At 35.8% G+C, this 16,805-nt stretch overlaps 1 protein-coding gene across 2 annotated transcripts in view; it reads right to left on the bottom strand.

Moving 5' to 3' along the window:
• Positions 1 to 16,805, bottom strand: part of DENND1B (DENN domain containing 1B) — a 161,251-nt gene that overhangs the window by 96,888 nt on the left and 47,558 nt on the right. For both annotated transcript variants that reach the window (XM_026087854.1, XM_026087855.1), the window contains exons 3-4: positions 11,578 to 11,627; positions 2,214 to 2,333 (exon numbers count right to left, since the gene is read on the bottom strand). In XM_026087854.1, coding sequence (XP_025943639.1) covers positions 2,214 to 2,333; positions 11,578 to 11,627 — 170 coding nt within the window. The remainder of the gene's footprint in view (positions 1 to 2,213; positions 2,334 to 11,577; positions 11,628 to 16,805) is intronic.

Below are 16,805 nucleotides of genomic sequence, written 5' to 3'. Positions count from 1 at the left end.
CTTCTCCCTCCAGCCTTCCCTCAAACAAAAATTAGACAGAAATGGGCTACCAATCGAGAGGTAAATTCTATAAAGCTAGTGCTGTTATGCATTCAGCTTTGCGTTGTAAATTTGAAATTGTCACAATAAAAGCAATAAAGGCAATGTTTTGATTATGGTTCAGTGAAAAATTATAGCTTGCCACTTTTCATTTTCCTAGTTATTTCTGCTAAGTAACAGACCATTGGCTAACTTTTAGCTGATGTATATTTCTGTAAAAATGTTAAAAGAAATACCCCGATTTACACCAGCTGAGAATTTGCTTCCTTTGCTTTGCAGTACCTCATATAGTATTTAAGCATGAGTACTTGAGTGCGTGTAACTGATTACATATCTGTTACTATAGCATCAGAAGCAAGCCAGACCCTGTACGAGTGTTAGGAGTACAAGCAAAAAAAGTTATTTCCAACTCAATGAGGGAAGGAAAGGTTAGTTCAGAAAATAAATAAATAAAAGATGTACATAAATTCTCTCTGATCCTAAACAAGATACACCAACAAAAAGTATCACAGAGAAAAGGGTAAGGGTTAAGTATTATACGCTCAAAAAGTCTACGAATTAAATCTTTTTGAAGTATTATTAAAGAATTATTGTCAGGACCACAGAAAAGCAGTTAATTTCCAAAAGAAAATCTTTCCAAGTTGCTATTTTGCCCATTATACGGTAGTAAATTTTTGTAGTTATTTTTAAATCACTTGCCCAAAAAACATTTTAAATCACTTGCCCAGTGTACAGGTCCACAAGATTAGATTGGAATCTGTTTAAAACACCAGAAAAGGCTAAATATATTTTCAGTGATTTTCAGCACTACCCTACACATTTCAACATTGCCTGGTCCTTTTCCTTTCCACATGTGTTCAACTGTCTGATATTCTTTTACACACTGGTGTTGGGCTGATCTCCCTAATTGATGCAGTCGAGACTAATGGTACTTCCCATGACTTCATGACTTCCGCATTGTCCAAATGCCTGAGCACCTGCTTTTCTCCATACGTTTTCTAACTTAGTCGCCAGCATTCTCCAAGATGCCCCTCTGTTGCCAATGGCTTCAGCTCTTTGATAGCAGATGGCTCCTTTCTCATCTTAGATATTTGGTGACTCATTTGAAGGCAATTATACTTGTACTCCTAATTTGTCTTGTACTCCTAATTTGTTGCTAAACTGGATGTTCCTGTTTTCTCAATAGGTCTTACAGGCTGCTCATATTGCCACTCTAGAGTGGCATTTTTTTGTTGTTTGTCTTTTAATTAAAAGCACAGTAGAGCAATGGTTTAGGACAGCTAAACAACTGTTTGGGGGATTTTTTTTCATCATCAAAACAATTATTTTACAGGAGAAGAAGAGGAGGGAAAAACAAAGTATTTTGCAGGCATCAATTTCTTCATCTCCAGTGTCTCTTTTGCAACAAAGCAGTATATTGTATCTTCAGAATAATCCGGCTCTGGAGTTCCTCATACTACAAATAGTCTGGCCATAGATAATGGAAAAAAGAGACACCCTAAAACCAAATTTTCCAGGACAGAATAGCCAGTGTAAAACACCTGGCCTTTTTTAGAATAGCACCAGCACAGAATAGTGCTTTTTTTACCCAGCACAGAGTAGTACTAGAACATCGTTAAACTGACTTTGAGACAACCTTCTTAGATCCATGAGTACATAAATACAAACTATTGCATTTTGGTTCATTGACAGGCTTCAGTTAATCTAAAAATAAGGAAAATGTTGACAGTTTCAAAATATTATTTTTCATAAAGTTTGCTGATTAATATATCAGTTTTAAAGATAGTCAGTATTAGGTAGTCACAGTAGGAAAATCAGCTAATTAGCACTATCACATTAGCTTATTGTAACTAATTCAATTGGATGCTTCTTGTCAAAAATTTAATTACAAAGCAAAAATATCCACATAGCATTCAAAGCCCGTAAAGCTGCACTGTATTGTTCTCTGCTTTTAAGCAGTGATTTCCTGTTAAATAGAATTATCTAGCCTCTTTCAAGAATCCATTACATGGGTTTGGGACTATTTTTCATCCAAAAATCAATGGTAATACTATTGTAGAGAAATGATGTATACTGATAGATAAGTATAAATCATTATCCAAAGATTTTCCAAGGGTCATGTTTTCTTATACTTTTTTATACTCACTTTTATACTCAGTTTTTCTTATACTCACCTCAGAATACAGAGGCAGACCTTGCCTCCTGATGTCAGACGGCAAAATCCAAACCTTTGTTTACTTTCAATGTCGGTAAGCACAAAGGTAAAATGCTGTCCTACTTGGTTTTGGGACACCCTGAAAAATTAAATACAGAGTGTAAAAACGCTAAATCATGAAAAACACTACCATTTAACTCTGTGGTTTCAAACATTTTGTGCTCAGACCTTGCAATCCTCCTCTCAGACTGCTACCAGTTGCGATTGCCACACTGGGAGATACACTACTGAGCTCCATCACCCTGGCCTGAGGGGCAAGGGCATTTCCTAAAGTCTTTTCCTGAGGCTTGAACAGAACCAGCACAAGTCTGACAGCTTGCTGGCTCTGAGCACACCTCAACTGTGGAAAACGGTAACTAAAGCAAAGGCTTAAAAAAATCACATAACTTATTTAATTTAGCATCACAGATGATACTTTCCTGAGAAAGAGCTAAAAATACATTGTGAATATGAACCGATGATATTAATTGATTACTAATACTTAACAAATCTTAACTAATTCTGTTAACAAAATTAACAAAATTACTCATATTCTAGATTTCATCTTTAAAGCCCTAAACAGCTTGGCTTAAGATATCCATTAGAAAAGTAACGTTTCAACGTGGGTTTCTTTGCCAAAATAGCCATATTGATTAGACTTGTAACTTTCCCCCACATTTGTCCTTCCCTTTTTTCCATTATCCAATGATAATTTTAAGACCATTTGCCAGTGCAAACTTACTCTATTTAGGAAACTCAAAAGCCATAAAATAATCAGGAATAAACAGCAGGAGAATTAAAACAATATCTTTGAGACTGCATCAAAACACATACCCACTTGAGACAGAATAAGCTTTTACAAAAGTTTCCTGCCTAATCTTCTAACTCTAAGTTTATTCACAGAAATACATATTACACTTTTCCAAAACCTCTCAAAGAAAATCAGCTTTAGGCAGACTTGACATTTTCAACCAGAAGAGGTAATGTATGGCATAGTTAAAAGCAAATGAAAACAAAGTTATGATGAGGAGTGCAGGGTGTTTTAAAAATGGGAAATGTAGCAGTTCTGTCTGTAATTCTATTGTCCTCTATTCTTTTCCCATGCTTACGTTATCTTCTTCGGCAGAATACCTAAGCACCTGTCAGTAAGTGATATGATTAACATATGTCATATATGGTTTATTCCTAGATATCAAGCTAAAAATGAATTCCCATAGAAGCTGAGAACTATCATAATCTCACTATCTAAAGAAAGTATCATAAAGATATCATAAGAAAATGCATCATGCACATTCTAAGTGCATGATGCATTTATTTCTTGCAATATGTATATTTTTAAAAAATCCTACCAAAATAAAACAAAATACAGAATTTTCCACTGGGAAAGGAGAAAGTAGGAGGAGATTGAAGGGAAAAAGAAGTTACATGGGACATATGCAAATGATACTGCTTAATGCATGAAAGACAGACTCTTAAATATTAGTCAAGAAGTAGTATCACGAACCAGACCTTATAACCCTCCAGTTTGGTCTAGTCCCACTTTCACATACAGTGGCTAGACTCAAACAAAGGTTTCTGCTGAGCACATACTACATTACAAGATATCTTTAGTCCAATATAATCACTAGAAATCCATGCTAATTTGTAGATTTTTGGGGGGGCAAGTAATTAAATAATTAAGACAAATATTTCCCCTTTTTGTCTTCAGTAAACAGGAACAACCTAATCTGCTCTTGAAACACAGTAAATGCTCGCTGGTTTTCACTTGGTACTTCATTGTTCAGGTTCTTTTACACAGCTACCAGGCTGCCTGCATAGTACACCTGATATAATAGAGAGCCATCAATAACAATATTTTATTACTCTTCCGCCAATGAGCCAATTTGCTATTTCACATCTTCACATTTTGTTCTTTACTCCTGAGAGCCGCTCTCCACTGAAACCTGTGGAACAGGATGGCCCTTAAGTCCTCTCCTGAGCGCATTATGGCCTGGGCACTGACACAGCCCCTGAGCAGCAGCCGGTGCGCTGGTCACCCGGCCACAGCACAGTGCCATTTGCACCACGACCCCGGTACCTCCCACTCTCCCCCTCTACCTGCCCTGCTGCGCCTCCCTCGGGACTCGAAGCTTTCTGTTACGCTGTGCGAAACACCTGGTACAGTTAGCTGAGGGCTCCTAACCCAAATAGATAATTAATATCCATAAAAAGTAATTCTTCATAGATGAGAGACTTTTCTTTTTATGTACTGTTCCAGGCAAATGACCCTACTTGGTTACAACTTGGAAAACACTTCTTTAGCCAAAAAACACACATCAGTAAAGATGCCTTGCTTTCACACTTAACGGCTCCTCCCTTCTCAACACCTGAAAATGACACAGAAGACTATCTAGTATCATATTAAATAGTATGTAAAAATATCATTACACATGAACACTTTAAAAACAAGATCTAAATTCTGATATTTTCTCTCTATAAAAAACATAGCCCAGATAAATTAAAAGATCTTGACAGTTCAGTGACAGGCAATTCCAGTGCCATCTCACCATCTCCCACTCAGTATGCTCTCTTTGGTTGTTTAAGAGATACAACTCTATGCTTCAACAGTCAGAAAAAGTGTAAAAATTGCCTAGCTTCAAAACTGCTTCCCACAGTGTTTAGAAAGAGCTTTAAGCAGCACACTCCAGGTTTTCCAACCAGGAAAAACTCCAGGGCTAAAACTGAATCTCCTCCGACAACCCAGAAGTTTGCATTTGGCCCCATTTGCTTCAAAGAGACAGCTAACAGAAGCCTATGACCACCACACTAAGATCAGAGTTTAAAATACTGAACTAATTCCGGGTTTCTAATTTGACCGCTCGGTTCAAAATCTGGGGGCAGCAAGGACTGATGGACTTTTACTCCTCTTCAGTAGAGGAAAAAGGGATTATATTTAAGCCTTACCAAAACAAGGAAATGATGACTGGAAACTTCTCTATGTCAATAGATACCATACAAGATGTATAAAACATTCCAAAAAGTTCAAAAAGTGTAACCACTGTAGTTTTTATACATCTACTGGATATATTACAATGTGGACCAATTTGGACTGCGTGACTGAGGGCTTGTGCCTCCCCATTTCACCTTGTTTGACAAACTCAGACTCTTCAGAAGTCAGGTCTCCACTTCAGAAGCACTTCACAGCTCCTTAACACTGTTAGCAAAACTCCAAGATACTTTCACAGGTTTTCCTTAACATAATAACATTTTACAAGTGGTGATTTTCATTACCTACAAAAATTCCCTAGGTAAAATGTTATCTATATTTTATGATGGAGCACAGAACCAACCAACCTAGCCTAACTTTAAAAAACACCCAGCAAGAAGTTGGTCCAGCAGGTTATTTCAAAAGAACAGGATCTGCTCACTTGCACAGAGAGAGCAGATACAAATTGTTACAAACTGTCACTGACCTTTTGCTCACTCATTCCTCTGCCTTGTTTTTTACTTACTTTCAACTCCTGCAGTGCATGCCTACATTTAATCTTGTTTAACAACAATAAATCATTAATAGTGAAGAATGTGTGTAAACACCTATTAACTCTGTAGACTACAATGGGCTCTTTCAAGGTTATTACAGTTCATTATAGGAATAGAAAGTTTTTAAATTTTTCTAAATACATATCTACACAATGAAGAAAACGCTCTTTGGACTACATGGAGTAGTTAAGGAGTCATTTTAAAGAATTTTATTTACACTATAGTCATTGTTCAGGCCTAATTTTAAGATTGCCTTGAGAGAGTTAATTAAGGCAGGAATTAAATCCCTTCGTCACATGAGATGCAGCATATCTAATCACTAAACTTACCCCTTTTGCTCTCTAAAAGAACTATTCTTCCAAATCAATCTGTTTGGGACACAAAATATGGTTTGAAATGATTCTTTTTTCAAGTTTTAGGCCTTTTCTAAAGGACTTTGTTGAATTTCAGATAGAGATTTTATAATCTCAAAAAGGGGAAGATTTTATACCTGGGAACATAGATTTTGTTGTTTTTTGTTTTTTTAAGAAAAGAAAGTTAGTAGTGTCATTAATTATGGTATCATTAATCATTAATAAGGTGTTACATACATGTATTTGGCCAACAGAAATCAATGGTTAAAGTATGATTCAGATTAAAGTTCAGACAGCTGCTACCTAAAATTGAAAATTTTAAATGTATTTTATCTCACAGTCTGATGATGAAAAGCAAAATGCACCAGATATTCACTCTAATTCTTCCTAAATCAGAGTATAGATTAGACACAGTTTCAAGCTGGAATTTAAAAAAGAGATGTTAAGGTAGGGGGTACAAGCTGACTGAGAGACTGGAGAAAACAGTGAGCCTCGGTTGGGCTCTCACCTTCAACTAACTGCCAGCCCCAAAACTAAACTTCAGACTCTCTTCATTTTCTCACACCTCTAAAACCAATCCATGATCCATGACTCTACTGCTCAGGTTCTCCCCTGCGTGAAGAACACCTCAACTCCAGTTGAGTTGTCTTAATTGAGCTCTTCTTCCCAGAAATACCAAATTCTTGCACTTCAGAAAGAAATTAAACAGAAAGAAAAATAGACAATATCAAAATGTATAAAGCTACCACTAAATTAGGAAATTCCCACAAACAAAAAGCATAGTTAACTTAGAACTGAGGTTGTAGTTTCAAAAGAATGCAAGCATTAAAAGAAACCACAATTAACTAGTGAAAAAAAATCTACCATTTACTAATGTCCCTATCTTTATGAGTCTCACTGGCTCTATTTAAATTGCAAGACAAGCTTACTCCATTCAATGATCCTGACCACCTTATGATGCTGCCTGAGGATTTAATCAGGGCATGCTGTGGCTTCTTCTCTGTGTGTACAGATTTCCTTTGATACAATTCCATTTCTGCATGTATACAGAACACGCATAACCCAAATTCAATCCCAATTCTTACACTCCTTTGTAGGGCACACAGTTCACATTGCAATCCATCCTTACAAAGACTTCTCTCATAAATTTTATATTTATGCACACACACATATTTATATTTAGATAAAGCATGTAAAGAAGTCCAATGTGTAAAAATACTACATTATTTCTGAGTTCACAGCTAATCTATTATTGACTGAAATAACTAAAGTATATGGAAAACACTGTATTTAATCATTTTTATATTTTTCTCCATACAGATTGAAATATACTTTCAACTATTTCCTTTCCAGGTAAGATTTTTGTGTAAGATGCATTATAATTATATTTCACAAGGTCTGCAAATCCAATGATCTCTGTTGCCATTGTTTTGCTCATACATTGCCTTGATCATACCTGTGTTTCTACACATAGACTTTTACCAGAAATACCAAGAGAAACAGCATCAGACAGGAACAGGAGGGGGAAAGTGATCTCATTCTCACTGTCACCACTGGTCGATTCTGATAGATCACGAATGAAATAATATGCACAGTAATTCATATTCAGTGATATTTTACTGCTAATGTCTTCCTACAATACCAGCAATATGGCTACTTCTAGGACTCCAAAATGTATACACTTCCGACGTGATCTAGCGAGCACAGTAGGTGAAATTAAGGAGGCACATAGCATTGCCTCCATGCTGATCCTAGAGACAGTTTTCAAAGCATTTTACCTAAAAAGGCACATGTGCTACACACTCGTAGAAGGAAAGCATCCTGAAAGGGAAAAAACAGAAATGGAAGGAAAGACGGGAAGTATTTATGGCAGAGACATATGAGAGGAGATTCAAAGCACAGATGAATTTGAGGGGTCAAGCAGTGACAAAGTGCAGCTTAGGAGGAATTTGAATTGGTGCGAAAAAGAACAACAGGAGAATTTCCATGCTCAGTGATCATCCAGCCAAATCACCGATGAATCCAGAAGTCCAGACTTGGGCTCTCTGCAAACTTGGACATGCATTTTAGGTTGAAAGTGAAAATACTGAACATCATTGGGAAAAGAAGTAAAGAAAATCAGAAAGACAGAATTTTGGATAAAGTTTAATGAACAAGAGAAAGGACAAAGTGCATTTTTCTGACACATTAAAATTAGTTTAGCAAACATTGAAAAGAACTCTTGAAAGCCTCTACACTCGTAACAATCCTCCTATTCCATATGAAAAGAAAAAGAGAAAGGAATTCTGTAGCAGAAAAAAAGGGAAACTAGTTATTTGTAAAATGTCTACAAACTATTAAAATGTTATACACTTGTGCTATTTATGAAGTCCAAAACCATTTATTCACAAAAAAGACATAGGTTCTCTGAGTAAACACTGAAGAAATGCTATGATATAATTAATTTCTTAACCCCTCAAAAATAAGAATTAAGTCATAACTATCAGTAATGAAAAGATGTGCTTGCTTTCAATAAAAACTGATACATAAAACATGCAGCACATGGTCAGCACATTATACCATTGTGCCTTTTTTGCTTGCCTTCCAGGTTAAATTTAACAGGAATTACCCACAGATTTCTCATCACCATTTATAGTATGAACTTTTGATAATTAGAATGAATAGCATGCAGCTACTTACTACATCTACATAAAAGATAAAGTAAACTGGTCTGGTGAGGTGATGTAATAGCTGTATCAAATAGCTGGAAACAAATTTGGATCTCTGTCCAAGGTCATTGTAGCATAGTGAATAACGCAAAATCAAATACATGTTCCCATCTCATTCATTTTTCAATTCATTCTCTAATTAGGTGCAGGTGAGGTGGAGGAAATACATGACTATGGACTTGACAACTGTGCTTGAACAGTTTTAACTTTGCTGTTACCATAATTTGAAGAGCATGGATTTCCCACTTAAATGACTTTTATTTGCTTATTTAACAGAAAAGACACTCCATCTCCTCAAAATCTCTTGTATGGTACTAGAAAGCCCAGAAGCAATCTATGGAACAGATTCACAACGTTTTTCCCTAGCTGTCTTTATCAGTAGCATTAGTGGGAGTTACTGCTTTTGTACTGCTAGTTCTTACTAGGATCAGATGGCAAATATTGCTTGAAGTGGTATATATAATATACATAATACAGTTTGAGAAACTATGTTATTTAGTGTACAATATGCTCAATCAACGAAATAGAAACTTTGTGTCTCATTTCAATCACAGCCTGCTGTACAAAAACTGTCATTGAAACTGCCTTTAAAATATTTGGGGGGCATTAGGTGTATGGTCTATCATGGTCCCCCCCCCCACAAAAAAAAAAAAAAATCCACTAAACAAGCTAAAGGCACATTTATGCCTAGGAAAAACTTCTAATGTTTCTGTCATATCACAGATTTCCATTACTCATGGACAACAGCCATAGAAAAAGGATTTACAGCAGTGTTTTTATTGATATTTTTCTTTATCCCTCCAAATTTCAAGCCAACAAATAAAATTTTGAAAAAGTGAACACAACTGAACAATTTTCTTAAGAAAAGAACAAAAAAACCAACACTTTGGTAATATATGTATACACTATAGAAAATGCCTGGACTGAGTAGTGAATAAATACACCCCACAGGCAGGAAGTTGTTGGCACAGATAGGCTGTTCAGTAAACAGCAGCCTGCATTCAGGAATTAGTTTTCCGTGTTTCTAGTCTTCTCCCTGCAATAGCTCTGATCCTCCTCCTTGCCCATGTTCTTTTATACCCTCCTTGGCTTTGGCTCTCCCACAAACCCCCTAAAACTCAGGTCCCACCTACCAGCCACACAAGAAGCTGCGCCTGGCCAGGTAGGAGGACAGGCAGTCCAAGTGATTTTTGTTCCCCTTGTTAGTATGCCTCAGCTTTCAAGAGTCTCTCCTTTATTTGCCTGACTGCTGTTTTTAATGAAATGTGCAGAAATTCAGTATCTTTGAGTTTGCTGCCTTTCAGTCAAATATGGGTGTATAGGCCAAGGGTCAAAAGTTGGGGGAAGGAAGGGTATTAACAGATAAACAACATAATCCCACAACTATTTTTTCTTTTTCTTGCCGTGGATACTCAGTTAAAATACACATCTAGCTATGTTTTAACTTCATACATTTCCACAGGCTATTGTTTAAGCATACTGGTCTCATACAAACTCTAAGAGTCTTCTGACAGTGCAACAAAAAAAGTTAACACAAGACATCAGTTACCTGTGAAAATAATTATTTGTTGCCACTGATTATGTTCTTGCCACTGGATGGCAGCAACAGAACCTCACCTTTTTCTGTTATCCTCAAATTTTATTTCCATTATGCATCTTCACTACCAATTTTAAACAGAATTCTGTACATATCTCAAGTACATTAAAGACTTTGAAGCTTTAAAGCTAACACTGACAACTGTATTAGTTAAGCATTAAAACAGCTTAAACAATAGTGTGCTTAACCAGTCCAAAAAGCAAACAACTGAATTAAATTCAAATATAAAAGACTAAGTGAACCCAGTTTACTTCAGAGAAGTTGTGTTTCTGAAGATATTTATTTGCCAGTGTGTTTTTCTGCCAAGCTTCTCTTCATTCTACTCTACACATGCCACCTCTTGCTCCACAGAGAGCAGCTTCCTTTGGGGCCCTCACCTCTTGAGTCTCCATATACATCTGATGTCAATGTTCGGGAACCAGCTCAGCCTGCACGCTACCTGGCTGTATCTTTCATTAATTATGCAAATCAAGCTGCTAACACAATCTTTGCTGATTCAGACAATATCAGTTTTCCAAACTGAGTCAGTACAATTGATTAAAATTACTTACAATTAATCATTTTGACAAGCTCAAATAAATATTTTAATTAATAAAAATGTTTTATATGAACACTTTAAATGACTGGCAGGATTACATGGAAGCCACACTGTAACTGATACCAGAAGAATAAGGACTAATTAATTATAAATAATGGTCTTGATTGTACTCCGAGAAGAAAAAAAAAAAAGCATATTCAGTTACTTCCATGCAATTAAAGTCTTAATTTCTTTGAACTCAAACAACATGATTTCAATACTGCTCAGTGAGTTTTTATATCCTGGTGCACCGTAACATTTTTTATGATGCTTGCTGTTTGAAGGAAACTATGTTATATCCTTATATTAACACAGATGGTGTTTACAATTATACTGGAGGAAACAGAGAGCCAGAATGTAGCTCTGTCTCAAAAGAGATATTCCTAAAATTCTGTAGAAGCTGTATTTTGCTGTGATAATTTCCTACTATGCAATTTCATACATACTTGAACAATAACGGCAAAAAATATTCTTCTCATCTACAGGTGCAAGTTTATGTAATACAATATATTCTCTTCAAATCTTTCTTGCATTTCATTTAAATATCATTTTATGTGAAATATTTTTAAATAAATAACTGTACCACATACCTTTCAATGTCAAAAGGAAAGCAGAACTTCGGAACGCTATTCAACACTTCCTGTAAATACAAATAAAAAAGAAATAAAGTTAGGATTTTGAAACGGCTTTTATCTGTATTTGCTAGCAACTACCCTACAGTTTGCTTAAAACAAAAAAATCCCAACACACCCATAACAAACAACAAATTCAAGGAATATATGATAGCAAAAAATATAGCACACGTTCCCGGACTGAAATAATTGATTATTAAAAAGGAATTAAGTTTGTGCTTTGGCAGATTGCAAAGACAATGCCATAGAAGCCCCAGGAGGGAAAGGCCTGGCCTGAAGGGTATTAACACCCTTCACATCCCCGCTGGGATTCCCTTCAACAAGGCCATATGGATTTTACAAGAAGCACCACACCATATGGGTAAGCCACGTCTGCTGCTACTTGTACCACAGACTAGCCACAGGGACTTCTGACAGATCCTGGCTCAAAAATACAAATGTTGTTTCAATTAAAATGCAGGCAGAGAAAAGGGAATGAAGTTGGCAGCAGAATGAATTACAGAGAGGTATAACAACTCTATACATGTTTCATAGTCAAATGCTGAAATGCTGAAAATGATGGAAATCTTCTGTTGGTCCAAAGTAAAAATTTATATGACTAACCCTTTGGTTTTCACAAGCAAGCCTCATTATTAAAAAAGGGGGAAGTGGGGACAATCCACCGAAGCTATGTTTGGACCATAATATAAATGGATATTGTTGTTCTTTCTTGCAGAATTTTATGTAAGAAGCTGTTTAGTGGCAAATAAAATGTGTTAATTAAAATATAAAAATGCTCTCAAACTAGTCAACATTTTTCTATAAAAAATGTGAATTATCAGATCTGTTATCAGCAAATATGAATTAATATTAAACAGCAACCTGACAAGATCCCAGAAAACAGCAATTACTTCCTTGCTCCCAACTGGGAAAACAAACCCTCTGTGAAATATTTCAGCTAAGAATAGTCAGTGGATGACAACGAAGTTAGTCAGCAAAACTAAGAATTTTCTTTTTTACCAAGCCAGCAAACAGATAACTATACTGAAAGAGTTATCCTACAAGATATGTGTTTCAGAAAAGTGCATATTGATTGCAAATTTCTAGAGAATTTGATCTTAGATGATAGCACTCTCCAACCTGAATTCTCTGTTTACTGTAAGTTGAACAGTCAACTCCCATTAGGGAAAATTATGTATTTAAATTCCTATACACCACGATGACCATTTACTTCAAACATTTGCAAGGCTCAGTTGACAGTGTAAAACATGAAAAATCCATGTCAGTTAATCAGCAAAGGATGAATAGTTGAAAAAAGCCTCCAAATACAACATGCATGTGCTGGTTACAACATTTTAAAGGCTTATGATTTGCCTTAATAAATCATCATATGGTACAAAATGAAAAAGATGATTTTTCTAAAATTTCTAAGTTACAGAAGAAAGATCAAGACATTTTTTGAACTTTTACTTTCTCAGATGGCACAGATGAAGAGGGGTATGAAAGCAACATGTTGTGTTTTGGGAGAGCTTATTAACTTAATTATGAAAATTCCTCTTTAAGTAGCAGTACATGTAATATTCTCCAAAAGAAACTACTGCTCAAGCATCAGTGTGACTGCTTGTGAATGGCCTCTGTGGAAGTGAGAGGAGCAAAATACAAAGACAGCATATAAATATTTGAATTCATGTAAGTAGGAAACAAGCATAAATGGTGGTGGTGGTAATAATAATAAACTGTAATAAAAGAAAGCAAGCAGAACAGGCCAGTTAAAAATTTCTTAAGTATTTCCAAATAGTCTCTTATTTCAGGCTCATAAACCTTGAATTTCCTGTTCCAAAGAAATATTTTTTACATTCTATTTAAATTCTCTTTCCAAATCTTCACCCATTCTTACATTATAGGAAGTCATTTTATCTTTAACATTAAGGATTTTAATTGTTGCCTGGTGAGCTTAGGACTGATTTAAAATTCGATATGGAAATGTATTCAAGTTTCCCATTGCATTCTCTTACAGTCATTTATCACACAAATAAAGAAAAAACAAAACAAAGATATTAACTCAATATTTTGACTGAACAACTTGAAAGTTATCTATGTTTTGCAGCATTTTCCAAACTCGAATGCAATACAGTGTTTTCCTCGTAGCTCTGCCTCCTGGCCCTCCCCCCAGCAAGCACACGTGCACACAACTTCTGCACACCAGCCTCAGCTCGCTTCCCAACTGGCAGGAGCATCCCTCAGGGGACAAGTCTTTAAACCTCCACACTCTTTAAAATTCAACCAGCCAGCAGGTCTATAGACTGGTGTATAAACAGTATAGACAAAAAAAAAATCCTCTCTCAGCTTATGTCAGTGACAAAGCAGCTCAGCAGTTGACTGCTTTTCCCCTGACAGCATAAGCCGGGTTTACACAGATCAATAGATGGAAGTCCTACCTAGCTTCCAGGGCTCAGTTTTCTCTCTTAATTACAGGTGCTATTCAGCTTTTTAAAATGGAAGAAAACAAGATGCCCCCAAGATGCTTCTAGACATATTTAAGATGCAAATGACTACGTTATATACCCATTTACATACACACTAAGTATTAGTGTACAATTACAGCTGATACTTTTCATACTCTTGAATAAAATTTGAACTCAGTTTCCTAATGGGTCATCATTTTCAAGGACCTACAACTCAGCCAGCATGCCCTCCCAAGTCAAAATACACATCCTCAGAAAAATAACAAGATATTTATTGTCTTTCATTTTATAAGCTTAAGAAAAGTACGTGTTTATTCCTGAAGATAAAAGGCTGCACAAGTCTTCAGAAGGCAAAACATCCTTGATTCACATGTCCAGTGATTATTTCCACCTTTGGATCTCACAGACTTAGTCCTTTCAGAAAACGGTTACTGTTTTAGAATGGAAATACACTTATTTTACAAGGAATTGTAAATAGGTGAAAAAAGATAATGTTGCTGTGTTAAAATAAATAAAAGATTATGTATTTGTTTTAAACAACTGAATAAACTTAAGGAGTTGCATACACAATTGAGCTTAATTGCTACAGCAAAGGATATCTACTTCATTCCTTAGACAAGCTCCCATAGAAAGAATAATAAATCCATAAAATTAACACCACCTGAACTACAACATGCTGTTTCCTTCACGTAAAACTTGAACACAATAGAAATGGTATCTAAGAATAATTTTCATTTATACTTATAGCACAGCAGCATAAACTTGCCTTCTTTTGGGTTTATGGTCCAGTAGTTTTATGAGTTCACTTTTACCAACTGAACTGCACACCTCCTCTCTGGCCTGGTCACACTTGCTGGTAACCAGGTTTCCGCATAGGGATAACATTACAGAAGCCTAAAGTGTCATAATTATTTAGTGTTCCTTGCTTATTTTTATACCTATACAGCTAATTCTGCACATTATCATTCTCCTTGTATTGTAAAAGGCAGTTGAGGATACTTCTCAACTCACACAAAATGACAATTTTCTGTATAAAAGCTCCTGACAACTCACAGTCTTACCCTTAAGTGAAATTCCTGGTCAGCCACGTTTGTTAGATTCAAGATAGAGTATATACTACACTCCTTACTAACTAGAGAAGACAAGATGGGGGTTTTGTTTTGTTTTGTTTTTTAACACTAACACAGTCAGTTGGTGTAAGCATAGGAAACCTTCATGACTGTACCTAGGTCAATAATCAGTATTGCAAACTGTTCTATTTGCAGTCTGCAGTTATCAGCCAAGAATGATCTATTTTCCTATGATCAGAATTTCAAAGCACTAAAACTTAGTACAGTATCACTTTGCACCCTCAAAGAGGGCCAGAAACGGGTATACCAGAAGTTATCCTGACCCTACTAAGATAACTGACAGGACTTTCTTGACTTAATGAAGACAGATTTTCACTGTATTTCATTTTTTATATTTTTATTCAACAAGGCAGAGTAATGATATTCTATAAAGACATGCAAATTGTGTCAGCTTAGGAAAGCAGGCATATATGATGTTCTGACTGTTAATTTGGTAATCTGAAATTAAAACACAGATATCTGAAGTACACACATCAGTAAACATAAAGTTGTATACATTGCAGAGCACAGGGACTTGGGAGGGTACTAATTTCTTTTTCCACTTCAACAAACAACATGGGATCTCACTACAGCTGAAAGAAGGTGTAGGAGCTGTCTCTACAGGAAAATTGCACCAGATTTATGATAAATTACAGAATTAGCATATTGATATATCTCTGTACAGGTATGAGTGGGCTTTTTCACTTTAACTTAGGCATTTCAACTGGTTACTACTCTTTATGTAGATGAATCAACAGAAATTAAAGTTGATCACTTAATATTATGCTACTGAAAGTAGTGAAGCTTAACCCGAGTTATTTCTAAGGTTAGAGAGATGTGGGAACTATTCAGCTCTACTGCTTTTTTTCTTATTACAACATATTCTCCAAGTCTGCATTTAAATGGGGCAGAAAGGGAACCTGGGTTTTTTGCAAGCATATCCCTGTGAAAGAAATACTTTAAAATATCCAGAAAGCTGAACTACTTCACAAGTAGCAGTTTTGGCAAGGGTTTTTAGAAAGAGTCTTGCTACCTCCCAACTATTTGTGCGTTTGATCTGCAGCAGAAAACTGGGCCTCAAGAAAGCAGGCAGACTCTCAACCAGGTCCATCCTACTTGCACACAGATAAAGTGAAAAGAAACAGCATCTCTTGGGGAAAAAGGGAACAGTCTTGCACCATGACACAGTCACACAATGGCCTTTCCAAGACATGTCGGAATGGCCTGGGGAAGAAAATAGGTGGCAACCAAGATAATTCCAATTTGTTAACTTCAGAATCCAGACCAGGTTGTCAAAAGTATTCACATAAACTAGTGCTCAAAATAACTATCTATCTATCCTTATCTCTTTATTTTGTGTCAAGACAGAAATCTACCAATGAAATATCAATTATAGGAAAACAAATAGTCATTAACTTTGTTACAAAATGTTTTTGTACTTTTTTCCCCATTATCCTTATGTCTTCAGCTGTTTTCTTTCTCATCAATATTACTAGGTTTTGTCTTTTTCTTATTTCTCTACCTTATTTTTGTAAGGTCTCTTTTCACTGAAAAAAAATTCTCTTTTCTCAGCCTTTTCTCTCTTTTGTATCTACTCCATTCAACATTGCCTCCTTGTATTTTCTGTTGTTGA

Source organism: Apteryx rowi, unplaced genomic scaffold (genome assembly GCF_003343035.1).
Source record: "Apteryx rowi isolate R43461 unplaced genomic scaffold, aptRow1 scaffold_74, whole genome shotgun sequence".
In the NCBI taxonomy this organism is placed as follows: domain Eukaryota; kingdom Metazoa; phylum Chordata; class Aves; order Apterygiformes; family Apterygidae; genus Apteryx; species Apteryx rowi.
This window is presented reverse-complemented; position numbering and strand designations above follow the sequence as displayed.